General features: G+C 40.3%; 1 protein-coding gene across 2 annotated transcripts; it reads left to right on the forward strand.

Moving 5' to 3' along the window:
• Window positions 1-59: 59 nt before the first annotated feature.
• LOC123958830 (aminopeptidase N-like) lies at window positions 60-18,840 on the forward strand. 2 transcript variants are annotated; one of them, XM_046032496.1, is made up of 21 exons: window positions 60-381; window positions 8,823-9,556; window positions 9,713-9,855; window positions 10,189-10,328; window positions 10,542-10,668; window positions 11,870-12,024; window positions 12,426-12,539; window positions 12,655-12,798; window positions 13,008-13,073; window positions 13,402-13,467; window positions 13,565-13,740; window positions 14,290-14,366; window positions 14,502-14,635; window positions 15,073-15,128; window positions 15,210-15,357; window positions 15,495-15,586; window positions 15,766-15,876; window positions 16,057-16,224; window positions 17,541-17,681; window positions 18,099-18,180; window positions 18,308-18,840. In XM_046032496.1, exons 2-21 carry the CDS (start codon window positions 8,952-8,954, stop codon window positions 18,458-18,460), a joined length of 2,898 nt encoding a protein of 965 aa, XP_045888452.1. In that variant the 5' UTR covers window positions 60-381; window positions 8,823-8,951; the 3' UTR covers window positions 18,461-18,840. The 2 variants fall into 2 exon arrangements, with proteins under 2 accessions (XP_045888452.1, XP_045888453.1); XM_046032497.1 differs by having other exon boundaries at window positions 60-348.
• Window positions 18,841-19,059: the final 219 nt, after the last annotated feature.

A 19,059-nucleotide genomic window follows, 5' to 3' on the forward strand; every position in this document is an offset into this window, starting at 1 on the left:
GAGTGTCACCAGGCCGTGGTCAGCCGTCATGTGAAACTTGCATCCAAATGGTCCGAACACTACTTCTGCGGATCATATGCACCATATGTGCTGACTTCCTTCTGCTCAGTCACAATGAGTTTGCAGTCTTGTTGATACAGCCGCATTCTTTCAGCCCCCCTTCCCACTAATTTAGGGATTTTTGCGGGGCAGGGGATTGAGGTTGAGTTGTTCCCTCCCTACATCCCTAGAAAAAAACCTGTGGTATCTCACACCTCCTCCACCCTCACAGATGCAGACTGTGAGTGTTGCACATCAGCCAGGATCATTCCAGCTCAACTTCTGCCTCTGATGCCGACTTAAAACAAGGTTTGCATTGGACATCCAGCCACACAGGGTTTGGTATGTACTGTTTTCCCAATGTTTGACATGGTCATTTATCCAACGTGCTGCATGCCAGGTCAGTCCTTTTGTTGTAAGTTTTGTTACTTGACAGCAACAGTACTGTAGTAGCCTGTGTATTAGCTTTACAGCTTTTTGGCATGTGGTGGTGGTGCAATGTTGCACTGCTTCTTTTACACTGGAGAAGGTTTCTTAAAATTGTTCTGCAACAAAAAGATCCTTGTTCAAAGGTGGTGTATAAATCCAGTATAGTCAGAATATATCCACTGTGAGATAATGAAAAACAATGATCAATAAAGATTATTGGCCTATAAAGTTTAAAGTACAAAACCAGCATTTGAGTCTTTGTTGCTTCTCTTTCTGCCTCATATGATTTCACTGGTTTCAGTTCAAATGAAAGATCTCCGTGTAACGAGGCTTGTAACCACTATTTCAGTGGTGTGCAAACAGTAAACAGCACTTGTTGTTTTAACTAGGAGATAATTAATCATGTACTCAGAGTCCTAGTTTGACTTGTTGGCTGTGCTGTGCATGAGCTGTCTGTTCCAGCATGGGCTGTATTGGACGTAAACTTTTCGGCTCCCACAGCTGGCTGAAGCTTATCAGTACAGTGTGGAGGGGAGAGCACACAGAGCAGATAGCGTAGGTCACAGGTTCATGTGTAGCTAGGATGAATGCAAAAAAGTTACTAAAATGTATTTTACCTTCACATTCTTGAGATAAGATTACCTTTGTTGATCCCAGCAAGAAACATAGCCATGTGAGAGTCCAGATAAATGATGAAAAAACATCAGCCAATCTAAGATTTACAGTAAGAAGGCAGGCACCACAATTTTAAGTCTTGTCACCAGTAATTCACAGTTCTGTTCAAAAAGCAGAATTATTCTACTTTTACTAACTACTTCTATTTTGATTTTCAATAAAATGCATCTTGTACAGAGCATATAATGATTTCTACTCATATGATAACAAACCGGTCTTTGCCATTCGCAACAGTCGGCGTCAAGGGGTTAACTTGGCTTAAGGGAAAATCGGGACATTAGAAGCATTTATCTTATCTAATAGAATTATTTATAAATTTCCACTACTTTCTTGTTAACCGCTGCTTACCCATTTCACGGATTGATAGTGGTTCACCCTGAAAAACATAATATTTTAGGCTTTTAGCACAGACTGCACCTGTTAGATTAAGATTTGATATTGTATATGTAGCCCTGTAGTAACCAATCTTAAATCTAGCAATTTAAATTATTTTTCACATATTTTCAAACAGACACACCCCTGCAAAAGCAAATTGTAGTAACTAACGTATTTGACCAGTTGAAGATCTTTTGTAGTGATGTATAATTTCTGTGCAAACTGCAAAACAGAACCAAAAGTCAAGCCACAACAGTAACTGTGGAACCCATCACAAAGAAGTTAAATGTACATAACATAACTAAATTTACTTTACTTACTATTTTAATGAACTGTCACATCATTCCACATAACTATATGAGGCTGCGGCTAAATCCTCCTGCTAAAGCCAACTAGCTTAGCAGATCTCAGTAGCTGCCATCTCAGCTGTTGACTCACAATAAATTCATGTGATTTGGTTAAGCTACCTTCAAATCACATATGCAATGTATGTACTACATTGCTTATTAATTAATTGTGTTGATTTCAATATAAATATTGATAATAACAGACAAACGCCTAGCAAACATTTAATTCCCATAAGCTGTTTAAATTATTCTCTTAAACAATCTATTTGTATTTTCTACTTGCATTCAGTGAGGATTATCCAGAGGGCAGAGTACTGTACTTACATTTTACTGGTAGCTTACTATGTAGGTTCAAATTACTTTATTGTGTAAAATAATAAAGCTAAACATCTATTTGTTTGCCATCCAGCCTAAAAAAATAACAAAACAAATCTCAAACCCCCTTTCTCAGCTTCTCTGCTTCTGCAGTTACAGTTTTCTACATTTGTGGGGAAGTATAGTATAGTATAAAACTAAAAGCATTTTTAAAAAGTCATTGGTTAATATTTCTTTGTGTGTACACAGGACATACAGCGCTGTTACTTCAGGCACTGCATGGCAAAACACATATGGCTGAGAGCATGTTTTGTATTACCAAGAGGTCCTACAACGTCTACAGTTGTGTCTGCTTAGTCTGCAGAGTTTAATTAGATTCAGATCCATCATTTCCAGATGTTCTGTACCTGTTGGGTGTTGAGTTACAGTGACTGTGGAGGATATCTTTTTCTTTTTGTCGTTTTTTTCTTGATCTCATTGATCTTTTCAGCCGTAGATAAGCCTGATAAAATGTGCCTGGTACTATTTCATCTTGCTCAGCCAATTAAAGTTAAAGTTGCCAGATGTTGATTGCTTCATTTATTGCTCTACGGAAAGTAATAGGCTGCAATACCAAGACAGGTTAGAATGAAATCTTATCTTTTCATTAAAAGCTTTGTTCCTTTATCACAAGATTGTCATAGACTGTGTGTAGCTTCAGTCAGCCAAGGTAAACTTGTTTCCACATATTCCAGTATCAAGGGAAATCTTCTCTCCTTAAGAAGAGGTAGGGATGGCAGATCAGGAACAGGTGCGTGATTACCAGCAGGTGCAGCTAGTGGCAACTCAGGAAGCCAGACATGCCCAGGATTCAAAAAACTGAGAGAAGCCAGCTGCCATGTCAATCTCAACCCTGCTACTGCTGAATGACTGAAGCTAAGCATGTTTGGGCTTGGCCTGTACCTGGATGGTAGACATCCTGGGAACAGTTACTGCTGGAAGAGGTGTTGGTGGGCCAGTCTTCCCTCTGGTCCTAATAATAAGATTCCCAGTACATAATCACTGACAAGCATTAGTGTAAGAGCTTGTTAGAAAGTCAATAAATCACGTTTGGCAGTTGTAAATGTTACTAAATCATTAAAAGGAACGTGAGTTGTGGACTTTCAACAACAGCAACTCACAGTCTATAGATAAAGTTTGCTCAGTTGTCATGGAGATGTGGTTGTCATCACATGAAGAGTACACAACTTCAGCCAATGTTCAAGGTCAAAAATGAACTTTGACACGCAACAAAATAAATACAATAAGTTTAAGCAAATATTGAATAGATGTTTCTTTACCCTAAAATAATGTGATCATCAAACAGTTTTTATAAAATACTTGTTTAAGAGAAATGTAGAAAAGAATTTTTTTTATTGACAAAGCCAACACCGGCTTATGAACAGCTGACAGATCTGCTGACATTGCTGACGATTCTGGGTGTTTCTCATGGTTGAATGTTAGATGATGACCGTGTAGAGGAAACATCTGTACATGCTATCACATAGGAAGGAAAGGAGGAATGTTTCACCACCACAAGTCGCACAGTCAGGATTTTGTACTCAGCTAGTTGATGTCATTACTGACCTTTTTAAAATATCACTGTCACACCACTTGTTTCAAGACCAGCTTCGTCCCTGTACCTAAAAATCTGCAGTGTCTAGTCTGACTCTGAAGCCCTGTGGCACTCAACCCTATTCTGATGAAGTGCTTTGAGAAACTGGTTCTGCAGTATCTAAAGAACAACATCCCAGACCAGTTTGCTTACAGAGCCAACAGATCCGCAGAAGATGGCATCTCCACTGCCCTTCACTCAGCCCTCACACACCTTGAGAAACACAACACCTACATCAGAATGCTGTTCGTGGGTTCCAGCTCAGCTTTCAACACAATCTCCCCCATTAAACTGATTGCAAACTCAGTACTCTGGGCAAGAGTACCACACCCTGCAACTGGATATTGGACTTCCTCACAAGTAGACCTCAGAAAGTTAAGATTGATGGCCTCCACTCTAGTGTACAACACCGGAACCAGCCCCCTCCTTATCACGCTGTACACCCACAACTGTATCCCCCAATATGGAAACAACTCTATTGTGAAATTTGCGGACAACACCACCATCATTGGCGGCATTTCAAACAACAATGAGACTTCATATTGGGAGAATATTGATAGTCTTGCAGACTGGTGTACAGAGAACAACCTACTGACCAACGTCAGCAAAACCAAGGAGCTGATCGTTGACTTCAGGAAACGGGAGATAAAGACACAAACTCCTGTCTACATCAGTGGTGCTGAGGTGGAGCAGGTGAGCAGTTTCATGTTCCTGGGAATACACTTAAAGAAACCACGACAAAGTTCCGTGCCAAGTTCTTGTCAGCTTTTACAGAGGAACAATAGAAAGCTTCCTGATTGGAAACTAGCATGGGATGTGCACGGCCCAGGACCGGAGGGCTCTGCAGAAGGTGATTAAAACAGCTCAGAAGATCATTGGTACCCATCTCCTGAGCATCAGTGATATCGGTGAGGTGAGGTGCCTATGCAGAGCCCAAAGGATACTAAAGGACAGTACCCACCCAGCCACAGCCTGTTCACCCTGCTGCAGAGCAGCTTCTTTCCTCAAGCTGGGAGATTTCTAAATTAATCCGCAGCACTGCACCATGTAAAATAGTTTAATTTCTATGACATGTTATCCACCCATCAAGTGTATATCATTTTTGTTTATAATGTTCGCTTTTTGTGAGTAGCATAAAGGGAAATACAACTTACATTACATTTACATTTAGTCATTTGGCAGACGCTTTTATCCAAACCGACTTATATTTGAGGAAAAATACACAAGCATCAACAGAGCATCAAATACAGAACAACTACAAGTGACAATACATACTAGTAAGAGCACTAATAAATACTAGTAATAATAGCACATATCGCATCAATGGGCTCAAAAACCTAGGGAAATAAGTTAGAGTTAACAAAAAGTGCATTCAATACAAGATAATTATAAGGGGATAGAAGAAGAAGAGCACAGGAAGTGCATGTTAGAGGTTAGGAGTTAGAGGTGTTATAAGAGGAAGTGTTCTCAGAAGAGATGAGTTTTCAAGCGCTTCTTGAAGTTAGAGAGGGACGCCCCTGCTCTGAGGGCATGTGGTAGCTCGTTCCACCATCATGGTGTCACAGATGAGAACAGCCGGGACTGAGATTGCTTTGTGTGAAGGGATGGCAGAACCAGACGGCTTTCGTTGGAGGAGCGTAGCGGGCGAGAAAGAACGTAAACTTGTATTATGGAGTTTAGGTAGATGGGTGCAGACCCAGTAGCCACTCTGTATGCAATCATTAGTGACTTGAATTTGATTCTGGAGGCCACGGGAAGCCAGTTAAGGTTACTCAGTAATGGAGTGACATGAGTCCTTTTGGGCTGATCAAAAACCAGATGCGCCGCTGCGTTCTGAACCATTTGTAAGGGTTTCACTGCACAAGCTGGAAGACCCGCTAGGAGGGCGTTGCAATAGTCGAGGCAAGAGATAACCATGGCCTGTACCAGAAGCTGGGTGGCATACTGAGTGAGGTAGGGCCTGATTTTTCTTATGTTGTATAGAGCAAAGCGGCACGATTGAGAGACAGCAGCAACATGGTCTGAAAAGGACAGCTGGTCATCAATCATGACACCCAGGTTTCTCACCACCATTTGTAGTGTGATGTTATGGTGGATAGATTGCTTGGCTGGAATGACCAAGAGTTCAGTCTTAGAGAGGTTTAGTTGAAGGTGGCAAGCCTTCATCCCTGCAGATATGTCCGAGAGACAGTCCGTGATCCGTACTGAGACGCTGGGGTCGTCGGGCGGGAAGGATAAGTAGAGCTGTGTTGTCGTCTGCGTAGCAGTGGTAAGAGAAGCCGTGCGAGCAAATGATCAGCCCCAGTGAGGTGGTGTAAATTGAGAAGAGAAGGGGCCCTAGCACCGAGCTTTGGGGCACCCTTGTGGATAGGCAGCGGGAGGAAGATAATTGTCCTTGCCACAAAACATTGTAGGAACGCTCCGAAAGGTAGGATTCGAAACACAGGAGTGCTTTGCCTGAGATGACCATTGCTGAGAATGCGGATAGCAGGATCCTGTGATTGACTGTGTCAAAGTCAGCTGATAGGTCAAGCAGGATACCATCATCTTGTTATATAACCCTGTGTTGTAAAATGATTAATAAATCTACCTTGTACCTTGTTTTTGAGTCTGAGCTGCTTTGAAGCCACTGGTGTCCCATGACATTGTCTCTTGCCTTTAATTGATGTTTATTGATAAGGAGATGGAAATAAGCTATTAACTTGTCATTCTTCAGTATGCAGTTTCTTTCACTGAGAATAAACTTAAAAGCCTCCAGGATACAAACTAAATGGAGGTCCTACAAATGATCCTTTAGAGAATTAATACATTTTAATGACTTTCCATTGAAACAGTTATTTTATTCAAGCATTTATGGTCTATAGTGCATCAGTTAGGGTTACATAAAAATGTCAGACTGATAATATTCAGTTGTAAATGTTGCTTAACGAGCCTGTTTTGTAAAGTCACACTGTGATTGTTGTTGTTGGACATAAACTAATCCAGATATTGTTATGACCATCATTTACACTGCTGGTTATTGTTTTACTAAAGAGAGAACTGTTAGTTGTGCCTAGCCAACATGACACAAATTCCAACGGGCAGCTAGTAGCAATAATAATGCTGAACGAGGCTATACAGGAAGTTAGCAGGGAAATGACAGGGTCAGGGAAATGACCAGTTTGTGTGCAAAAACATCAATCGACAGCACGGGCACAGAATTAAAAAATTTTTACGTCAGCCTGCTGCGCAACTTAAAAGCACTGATGCACTCATCCTGGTCATTATATTTGTAATATTAACATGTATGAAAATCCTGCTCCACTACATTAATGCAAAAACACATATACATCAGACTGGCACTCTTGGTTTATTGTTTGTTTTTCTAATTTATTTTTTTTTTTTACTGATTGCTGACGTTGCATAAAGTGATATTTTCATTTACGTTATATTTTTCTCATGATCATGATCTGTGCCTTGGTTTATTGTTATCGTCTGTTGTCTGGTGTTTGATTCATGCTTGGTTTCTGTCTGCCTGTTCTCCATTTGTTTAATTCCCTGATTCCTGTCACCTGCTTGGCTGTGTGTGTTCTGTCTGATTATCTCATGTGCTAGTCCAAGTGGGACTGATTAACCAGGGCCCCAATGGAAGGAGGTCCCTTGAAAATCCTGGAATGAAAAGTTTGTTTTTGTTTGCAATGTTTTATTTCTAAGCAAGTAATTTCATAACTAAGTTAAAATGGCTGAATAAATTGTTTGAGATACTGTACTTTGTAGATTGTTGTTATTATCACCATTATAAATTAAACTTTCTAGAGTTTTAATTATTTTGCTTTGAACCACTAACTTACACTATGGGCTCGGACACAAAAATAGATTAAATGTACTGAAATTCTACAGCAATGTAAAGGCTATCATTTATTTGAAAGCTGATTTTTTTGGCTTCTTGTTTCTGCAAATTAAATATGACTTGTAAAGTCTTGTTCAGTTGTCTTTTATTATGTAGTATAGTGAGCATTTTCTCATTGTAGGGCTACTAAGATGGGGTTTTTTTTAGCATTGTCTTATACCTTGGGAATGATGAATGCTTCAATAAACATGAAGAAAATAATATTATTTTAAGCATGATATACTTAGCAAACCTCATTTAACCATAGTAAAGTAATTGTAGGATACAGTAAGTTGAGAAAAGAGAGTTGAAATGTGGTGAGATTTCAAACTGTGCAGACTTAGCACAAATCACAGATTATTATTACTCATAGGTGTCACTAGGATGGGGAAATATCCCCAGCACATTTTGAAATCACTTTTTGAAAGGATTTGTTAAAAATGTTCTGAAAAACAGCTTGCGCCAAGAAATGTTGTTAAATAGAAGAAACAAATGTGCATTCTTCAACAAAAGTAAGAAGTAAAGAAAGAAGTAAAAAAACAAGCTGCTGATTATTGCATTATATTCTTTAATATTTATATTTTTATGTTTATGAATTGTCACCTGCCAGCTGAATGCTTTGTTTCCCTTTATATAAAAAAAAGTCATTTCCACCATAAATTGGAGCAAAAAATGTCTCCAGGAAGTGTTCAATGCTCCAATTTTCTGGGGGAGGACTCATATACTTCAGCATTTCATATTTCTTCAAAATAGTGTTAAAATCTTCTTGTCTTGTTCTTATGCATCTTCACGTCTCGTGATCTTATCCCTTATGTTCCCCACCACTTTTCAACACAAAGTAATACCCTTGTTATTACTTGTGTAAATGTGGTAAGAACTGTTCATCACTGACTACCCTAATCACAGTTTAATGTGTACGGTTGTTAGCTTAATCATTTGTCAACATTTTTCAAAAGATGCATGAGCGACAAGGACCAAGAGATGAAGTGGCCCCACAGCTTGTATATAGGGCCCTGTACAGAAGAAACAATGAAATTACAATGCCAGTTCTGAATAACACGGTGTATCATGACATTCATGAATTTACGAAGACCAGCTGAGTTGCAGACTAAATAACCAAAGTCTTTCCATTTCTCCCTAGGTGTTTTGAAAATGTGTTTTTTGCCATGCTAATAGCTCAACCATTAACTGAGGAGGGAAGAGACCTGCTGTGCTGGACAAACTTAGACTGAGAGTCCTCAGAGTTCTTCTCTGACCTCCTGAGTCAGACATGGGGAAAGTCTACTATGTCAGTAAAAATGTGGGCCTTGGGATGCTTGTTCTGGCAGCCAGTGCTCTGGCTACGATTATAGCTCTGTCCATTGCCTACGACAAGGAAAGAGCAAAGAATCAAGGAAAGCCTGGAGATGGAGTACCCAACAGCACCAGCATGCCTACACCCCCCACCACCCCTATCACTCCGAAGGAGCCCTGGGACTACTACAGACTTCCGGTCTCCCTCGTACCTGTCTCCTACAATGTGACCCTGTGGCCACGGCTGAAGCCCAACGCAGACGGCCTGTACATCTTCACTGGACGTTCAGCGGTGGTCTTCAGATGTACAAAGGAAACAGACCTCATCATCATCCACTCTAACAAGCTAAACCTCACCACCTTCTCCGGGCACCATGCTAAGCTGAGTGGCCTGGGTGAAGCCACTGCGCCCGCTATACAAAAGTCTTGGCTTGTTGTGAAGACGGAGTATCTGGTTCTTCAGCTAAGCAGCGGACTACATGTTGGAGCATCATATGTGCTTTACACTGAGTTTCAGGGGGAGCTGGCAGATGACCTGGAAGGCTTCTACAGGAGTGAATACATTGAGGATGGTGTGAAGAAGTAAGCAATGACATAGCATAACATAATGGCGCACCATCATTGTGCTCTTGACAGTGAGAGTTAATGTGGTTCAAATGGTCCTCTTGGTGGGACTTTGGAGCATTTCACTTGGTTAATGTCAATTTTATGTTAATGTTTAATTGGAACATTTTGCAGAGTTGTCGCTACTTCGCAGATGCAAGCGACGTATGCCAGGAAAGCTTTCCCTTGCTTTGACGAGCCAGCTATGAAAGCCATCTTCAATGTGACCATCTTCCACGATCGAAACACTGTGGCCTTGTCTAACGGCAGAGAAATTGGTTCGTTTTAGAAACACAAAAATTCTGTCCTTTAAAACGTTTGTTACATCTTAATTCTCAGGGTCAGCACAAAAGCAGATCAAATAAGAATAGAAAAAAATTTCAATTAATTGCAATACAAAGAAATGTGTTCTTTGTATGTTGGTCTATGCAAGATATTTAACAGGTTTGTAATAAAAGTGATTTTCAGAGAGCAAATGACAATAACAAAAACGTATACGTATTGTGTGAATCAGTTTCATTGTAAATAATTAATATCTTCCAACTGTTCATCAGAAATTGGATGCTGGTCATGCTAAGTGTCAGAGTCTAACTCTTCCCCTCTCTGAACAGACACTGCAGAATCTGTCATTGCTGGCGTGCCTTTAAGAGTGACTACATTTGAGCCCACAGAGAGAATGTCCACATATCTGCTGGCATTTATTGTCTGTAACTTTGTTGACATTAACTCAACCCTAAACAACAATTTGTTGGTAAGAAGTTCCCTGTATCTGTTTGACATTACCGGTGTGGTCATACAAATTACTCTGGATCATACGCTAAAAGCAGTTCAAACAACCAATGTTAATGATGACAAGGGTCAGGAGGTCACATTAAATAGATTATATTCCTGTGAATCCTTGATGCAATAAAAATATTTTTTTTAATTCATTATTGTGCACTAAAAGTTGTCAAATTCTTTGCAGGTCCGAATCTGGGCTCGAAGAAAAGCCATAGATGATAAGCAGGGTGACTATGCTCTCCAGGTTACAGGACCGATCCTTCAGTTCTATGAGCGCTACTACAATGCAACGTATCCGCTCTCAAAGTCAGGTAGGACAACTCTGCATCAACATGCTTAGGCAAACATTTTCCTGGGCAGATGGAAATATTAATCTCATTTCCTTTATCTCACTTAGCCCAGCATCAGAGCTGGACTGGGTCATCTGGCAGATGTTTTGTTCTTTGTTTTTGTTTGACCGGCCCATAAAACCGGTAGATCAGCCCATTGTTTTTTTTTCTTGACACTGGGCTGTCCCAATCACATCAATAAACTTCAGTTTGTGTATTACATCTGTCAGCCTCTCTCTCCTAGCCAATTACTTTTGGTCCAGTTCATTCTAACTTCTAACTAAAAACTGAGAGTGAAGAGGTTGAAGTCCCTTGAGGCTGATGCAGCCAAATGTTTTAAAATAATTATTTATTCGGCAGGCCGGTCTGGGCCAGTCCAGCCCTGCCCAGCATTCAGTCGTTCCAAATGGAACATTTTGCTCATTATGTGCACACTTTGCACATTTGCTGTTATTTTTACTTTACAACATTACAAGGAACCAGTAGTAGTGAATCAACAAGATTAGTCCACAGCTATGTTACCAGCTCTTTAGGTAAATGCTAACCTCAGCATGCTAACATGCTCACAATGACAATGCTAACGCCCTGAGGTTTAGTAGGTATAATGTGTTATTATATACAAAGGTAAGGGATTGAAAAAGTTACCACAATTTATCCTGACGGGGACATGAATGTTTGTACCAAATTTCATGACAATCCATCCAACAGTTGTTAAGACATTTCGCTCACAATCACAGTATGTCAACCTCATATTGGCCCTAGAGGATAAGTCGGGGATCACCAAAGTAATTAGGATTCAGCCTCTGGAGACTATGAGTGTCTGTACAAACTTGGCAATATATCTAACAGCTATTCAGTCTGGACCCACGTGGTGGATAGACCGACCAACCAAATGACAGTCTGACACTGCCATCCCCTGCGACTGGCATGGCTTATAAGCAAAAATCAGACTAGACAACAACATGTATGTTATCCCAAATATGCTCTATTGTCTCTGAATTGTCAAGCAAACATACCTCATAGATTATGACTCAAAAGGTCAATAAGTCCTGCTAGTGAATCAATTAGTTCACCAATCAAGGCATCTAAACTAGATGTGTATGTCAAATTCATTTTCACATTAAGACTCAGTGGAAACTGTTTTGGTGGTCTGATGCATTTCTAATGGCTTTGTCTTCCCCAGATCAGATAGCTCTGCCTGACTTCAATGCTGGGGCAATGGAGAACTGGGGGCTGGTTACATACAGGGAGACGGCCCTGCTCTTTGACCCCATCATATCCTCCACTGGAAACAAAGAGAGAGTTACAACTGTAATCTCTCATGAACTCGCACACATGGTAGGCCATAATATTTTAGCCAAGTTGCTGTCATCACATCAGTTCCAGTTTAAGTGATCTGGAGAAAACAATCTTATCGTAAGTTAAAATAGAGGGTTATAATCATTTGGCGCAAACTCACTCTCAGCAAAGGCTTCTTCCACTGTGAGTAACACTGTAGTGTCATAAACATAAATTTCGCCAGAGTACTCAATCTCCCTTTGCAAAACCAGACAACAGGAATTCGCCTTGGGACAAATTATCCCAGTTCCCTTTTAAATGCATTTAAGACCTGACCTCATAAGTGATGAAATTCTGCGGTTGGGAATTATCTGAAGTCCCTGGTTAGTCAGTTGCCCATACTTTTAACCCACTGTGTTAGAGGTCTTTATCTCTTTACTCTTTCTGTTGTGTTTTTTTAGTGGTTTGGCAACCTGGTGACTCTGCAATGGTGGAATGACCTGTGGTTGAACGAGGGGTTTGCGTCATATGTGGAGTACCTTGGAGCTGACTATGCCGAGCCCACCTGGAACATTGTAAGAGCCATGCTTGTACCTCCAAAGACAGTGAGCCTTGAAAGGTTCTGTTACATTTCATGGACCTCTCACAGATATGGGTCAGAAAACCTCTCATCTCTCCACTTGGCTGCAGAAAGACCAGATTGTACTGTCTGACGTGCACAAGGTGTTTGCTGTGGATGCCCTGGCTTCCTCCCACCCACTGTCCCGCCGAGAAGAGGAGGTCAATGACCCTTCTCAGATCAGCGAGATGTTCAACACCATCTCCTACAGCAAGGTCTGGTCCTCGTAACAAGCACCTACCAAGTACTGAGTCTTCCCCCCCCCATTCATCCATGAATTGTGTTTCTGTATGAGGTGCTATATTGCACCATCAGGGAAACATGTTGTTTTAATATTTCCTATGGACTGAATGTAGAATCCATTGTTGTTATGAGAAGTTCAAGTCAACCAAATTCTGGTGGTTTCTGTGTTTGTTGCTTTCAGGGAGCAGCGGTGCTCAGAATGCTGTCAGAATTTCTCACTGAGCCTGTGTTTGCCAAAGGACTCAGTGTGAGTAGTTGCTTTGTTGTAATACCTCATCACATTATTACTGCTGCCAGTGCGTGTGTGTGTGTCGACTGGTACTGACGTGTCTGTGGGTTTGACTGATCAACGTAAATTCATCTTATTTTAGACTGACTGGTAAATCACAAGATTACTAAATATTAGTTGCTTGAAAGGTATGAGCTGTCACTTCCGGTGGTTAAGATGTTGACTCATAAGACATCCGAATATGTTGACTAATGCATTTTTATACAACTTTAACATCTTGATTACAGCAATGTGTTGACAGTTACTGATGCTTGATCTGCTGTTCATAAGTGCTTTCTCTTCTCAGTCTTACCTGAACACATTCGCCTTCGGCAACACAGTGTATACAGACTTGTGGGATCACCTCCAACAGGTTGGTAAAGTTAAAATCTTCACAGAAACAACAATATGTCTTTGGGTGTGTGTGTGTACTTCTTCTTAAATTCCCACTACCCTCTGTTTGTTGTCAGGCAGTTGAAAACACACCGGGTATGCATATTCCTCAAACTGTCCACAACATCATGAACCACTGGACTCTTCAGATGGGTTTCCCAGTGGTCACTATTGATACCCGGACAGGAAGCATAACCCAAAAACACTTCCTCTTGGATCCAGACTCTGTAGTGGACAGGCCCTCTCAGTTCAAGTAGGAATCAGTTTTACCTTGTCCTGTAAGTTCCATGTAGACAGAAAACGAAGACCTCGATTCCTTAATATCTGCTATTTATATGAATGTCTGCCAAACAAAATAGCTCTAGGCCTATGTCTTGGAGTCAAACTACTGTAAATATTGTAGCTGTCAATAAAAGCTGTTTACCTACAGACACAGCAGTGCTTCAAGCTAAATGCTAACATGGGCGTGCTAACATGCTCAAAATGACAATGCTTACACGCTGTGTGAAGTTTAGTTTAGTACTTTAGCACACTCATTGTTACTTAGCACTAAACAAAAAGCATAGCTGAGGCTGATGGGAATGTCACTGGTTTTGCAGGTATTTGGTCAAACACTAAAACATTTTGTGTTTAAATTTTGACCTGATGGTAGCGCTAGATGAAAAGCAAGAGGATCATCAAAGTTATCACAGTTTATCCAGAATGAATGAACATGAATGCACCAAATTAAATGGCAAACCATCCAATAGTCCGACAGAAAGACTATCCAAGAGCCTGACATCTTTATCTCTTATCTGTCCAGTTATACGTGGTTTGTCCCGATTAAATGGATGAAGACAGGTGTGGAGCAGCAACTGTACTGGCTCCTTCAAAAGACGGGTATGGTCATAGTAACAATCACTGCTCTTCTAGCATGCATGCTAGAGAAGAAAATACTTCCTATTAGATTAGTGGACTTTGGTCAATAGCATGAACTGAATATTTTGCACATCTTTCTTTAATATTTTTCATCAGACATCAACAGTCTGATGAAAGTTTCAGGAGAGGACTGGGTGCTGGCGAACACCAATGTATCTGGATACTTTAGGGTGAACTATGATCTTGAAAACTGGGATCGCCTCCTCTCCCTGCTCAACACCAACCATAAGGTGAGTCGCATGCCCATTCACTCGTTGAAAGTTGCAGTGACGGTTTTATTTGTGCTGCATGTCCACGAGGGTAAGGTGTACATTATGCATTTGACAGACTTGCCCACTCAAGTTCAATTTCAAGTTTATTTGTCATTCCAACTTAAAAGTGGATGCTGTGTTTGGGAATGTTGGCCAATCACATAGCCGATACAGGCACACACATGTAGGGTTTCAGAGTTTTATCAGAAATGTGATTCTTGATACTGCATTTTCAGTTGGTCTTGAATTCAGTTGACTCGCCAGACTCCATTCTTATATGTGCTTAAGAACAGAACAACGTAATCATGGCTTTTTGCAAAAGTAGCAACTCTTCTGTTCTGCTTTACCACACAGGCTTGGTTGTATGTGCATGACAACATTGACCTCCATATGTTTGTGTGTGTCATCTTCTTCAGACTTTGTCAATCATCAACAGAGCACAGATCATAGATGATGCATTCAACCTAGCAAGGTAAAGAAAAATAAGTATTTAAAGTATTACATCCTTTACATTTTGTATGTCTGCAAAGAAAGATTTGTTCCCTTTGTGTAGAACCAAAATGATTAATACAACATTGGCCCTGAGAACAACCAAATACCTCTCCAAGGAAAGAGACTACATCCCCTGGGAGTCAGCTCTGAGAAACCTCGACTACTACATCCTCATGTTTGACCGCACTGAAGTCTATGGAGCTTTACAGGTTAGTACTGCTTTGCTAATAATCCTAATAAGCCACTCTGACCCAACTCATTCTGATACTAACAGGAGAAGTGTATAATGGGAGAGTGTAAAACAACTGGACATAAAAACTCCAAGCCAATATATTTTTATTTTTAGGCATACCTCAAGAAACAAATCCAACCACTTTTTGAGCACTTCAAGACGATTACAGCTAACTGGACCAGAGTACCTGAAGGACACACTGACCAGTAAGAACTCTTAAACCAGAAGATGTGTTTTTAAAGCAAAAAGCAGATAAATTAACCATCAGGTGACATACTGTAATTGAATTCAATCCAATATTTAATTTGGACCCCGGATTTACCCTTTCCTCAAGTCATGCTATATTGCAGTTACCCCCAGTTTTCTCAAACATCTCCCTTCTCAGATATAATCAGATCAATGCTATTGGAATAGCCTGCAGTATGGGAGTGGAAGGTTGCAGTGAGCTGATCAAAAGCTGGTACAGACAGTGGATGGAAAATCCAGATGTCAACCCGTGAGTACGGAGCAGTTTAGGTCAGTTTTTTCATCTGTTCTCTCTTTTGGACTGGACTGCTGTGAATTCCAGGAAAACAACTGTACAAACGTGTACACACCAACTCAGTGTGTGTGTGAGGTGTGGGACTGTGTGTCTGGTATTCATTATCCACTGTATGTTTGCCTTAATGTTGACCAGGATCCATCCCAACTTGAAAACCACAGTTTACTGCAGTGCCATAGCGTTCGGTGGTGTGAAGGAGTGGGACTTTGCCTGGAGAATGTTCAAGAACGCCACTCTGGCATCTGAAGCTTCCAGGCTCAGGTCGGCCATGGCCTGTACCAAAGCACCTTGGCTTTTGAACAGGTATATGCAACATTCAGATTTCGTGGGAGTATCCTCGTTCAAAGTGTTTTGTGAATGTGACAATCATCTATTTATCAATTATCTTTTTTCAATGTACAACACTGTAACAGTTTTGTTTTCTGTACTTTCAAAGACACTAACTTGGTTGATAAGAATTACATTCACTGACATTTTGTTCCAAAACAAGATAGCCACTCTGACAAAAGTTTCAACTGGAGTTTTCCTGTAAAATGATTTAAAGTGAGAGTAACAATTAAAGGACGTTGACACACAAACATAAATGCTAACAGTGGCACAATAAGAGAAGTCTTAAAGTCAACAAACTGTCTAATGACTGACTAATGTCAGTCCCACAGCAATGTCTACCTAATATTTGCAAGTAGTGGCTAACATTAGTCACCATAAAGCAATGGTTATAGTAGACCAAAAAAGCAATTGGGTTTTGTTCCCAATTAATTCAACTTTTCATTTGTAAGAGGGAGAATTTACCATTAGGTTGTTCAAAAGTTACATATTCTCACTTTTAGCAAATTTTAGCCTTGTGTGAGTCATGCTAATTTAACCGACTGTTTGTGCAGTGTGTCTATTTGCCCTGTACCATCAGCTGTAGCTATAGCTAGCAACATACACACCAACTGCATGTGTTTGTGTGACAACTCAGACATTGGCTGAGCTCAGAATGCATAAATTATAAGTTAAACTATTTTCTACCCGCATAGATCAATTGTCACCTTAAAGAGTCAATATGTAGTTTGCAGAGGCCACTAGTGGTGCAGTTTTAGATTGCAACCAGGTGTGTGCTTGTACGTGTGCCCGAACTCATGAGCAAGCAAACTCCGACACACATAGAAAACATGTGAGGTAAACTCCCACTGCAATGTGACAGTAATATTTTTATCGGCTGGAGGTTAAAGCAATCTATGCTTGTTCCATGATAATGTTAAATTGACTTCATCTAGCCGACATGATACGTTGATACATTTATGATACAGGCATGTGATTCATTTCCAAGTGAGGTTACAGCCTGTTGACAAATTGGCAGTAAAAAAGTGATTTATTGATAAACCCTTGAAAAACTACATAGCCCCTTTAATCTGTGCCAGCTAGACAGCAAATTTGCATTTGGCCACGCCTGCTTCCATCTTTCTGTTGACTTTCATGCAATTGTGTCATGTCTAATATGTGCAGTGCATTCTGCCAGAACATGCTCCAGATGTTTAAAATATTTACTGATCTTCAGCTAATTTTTCTTAAATTGGATTAAAATAGTGTTTTGGAAATGACTTCCTCCTAATACAAAGTTTTGGTTGAGCCAGGTATCTGGAGTACACCCTAGACCCAACTAAGATCCGCAAACAAGACACCACCTCTACCATCCAATATATCGCCCGAAACGTTGTGGGGATGCCGCTGGCCTGGAACTTTGTCAGAGCAAGATGGAGCTACCTTTTCCAGCAGTAAGAGCTCACTCCTCACAGCAGGGTTTGTTGGAAAAACAGTCAGCACTGTCAAGGACTGAATTAAAGACTGAATAATAATATTATACACAGAAACCACAGAAGCTTTTTCTAGGTAGAAACGTAATTTCTCCAAGTACACATGGTGCTACTTTTCCTTCACTCACTCCACCAGTTTGCTGAGTTTGCAAGCATTTCTTCAAGCCTGCCCTAGATAGAGTTACCTTGAACAGTCAAGAGTCCTTGACAATGAAGCATTAATAATCATGTAATAAGTGCTGATTGTGTTGCACCTGTTTTTTGAGCCTTCACATGTGCACCAGACTTTATTTGCACATTTTCCAGTGTACTGCTGCTCACCACCAGTATATCACTACATTTTTAAAGTGATAAGCATCTTTGTTTGGGTTTTTTTAGGTATGGAAGAGGATCATTTTCCTTTTCTAATCTCATCAATGGAATCACAAAGAGATTTTCTACAGAATTTGAGTTACAAGAGGTATGCAGCCCACACAGCCATAACCACACTAGAATACACAATGTATTTCCCTGAGGGTATTTAGGGGGAAAGAAAGATAACAAACGCAGAAATTCAGTTTTCACTTTTTTTGTTGATCTCTCTTCAGCTGAAGAAATTCAAAGAAGACAACCTCCATGTTGGTTTTGGCTCAGCCACCTTGGCCCTGGAGCAGGCTATAGAGAAGACTGCAGCCAACATCAAATGGGTGACAGAGAACAAAGCCCATGTGCTGAAGTGGTTTACTGAAGAGTCCACATGAGAGCACGTAGTCAAAATGACACACTCTTATTTTTTGTACTGTCAGGGATGTGTAATGAATGACAATGACTATAATCATCAGAAACAGCAAATGGTCAGCTCTTTGTCTTGGTAACAGAGACAAAGCGCAAAGAACATGATGATTAGTGGACCACATGTATCACTATATATCAGTGATGTAGCGGTAAATATATAAGTTTAACTCTCATCTCTATTCTGTGATTGTCATAGAGAAAACCATTGTAACAGAAGATTGTTTTACTCACAGGCATTCATTTATGTCTTTTCTTCATACTTCAAATTATATGTTGCGGCTTACTATAATGTATGCAAAGCATTTATACCATAAACATGAGGCATTGAGCCACCTGTAGAACACCAGAGCAGCGTCAGTGTTCATTCACATTGATTCTACAAGTACTAAAACCCATGACTGTCATAAGCAACCCTAATTATGATGGGATGTTGATTTGTTAAACCAACAGTCAGGTGTTTTAACAACTCCAGTAAATTAACATTTCCTGCAGCTTCTCTAGACAGGACATCTTTACAGACTTTACAGAAAGTAAAAAGAATCCTTTTGCCCTAGATATTGTAAAA

The sequence above is a fragment of the Micropterus dolomieu genome, linkage group LG20 (genome assembly GCF_021292245.1).
Source record: "Micropterus dolomieu isolate WLL.071019.BEF.003 ecotype Adirondacks linkage group LG20, ASM2129224v1, whole genome shotgun sequence".
Taxonomy (NCBI): domain Eukaryota; kingdom Metazoa; phylum Chordata; class Actinopteri; order Centrarchiformes; family Centrarchidae; genus Micropterus; species Micropterus dolomieu.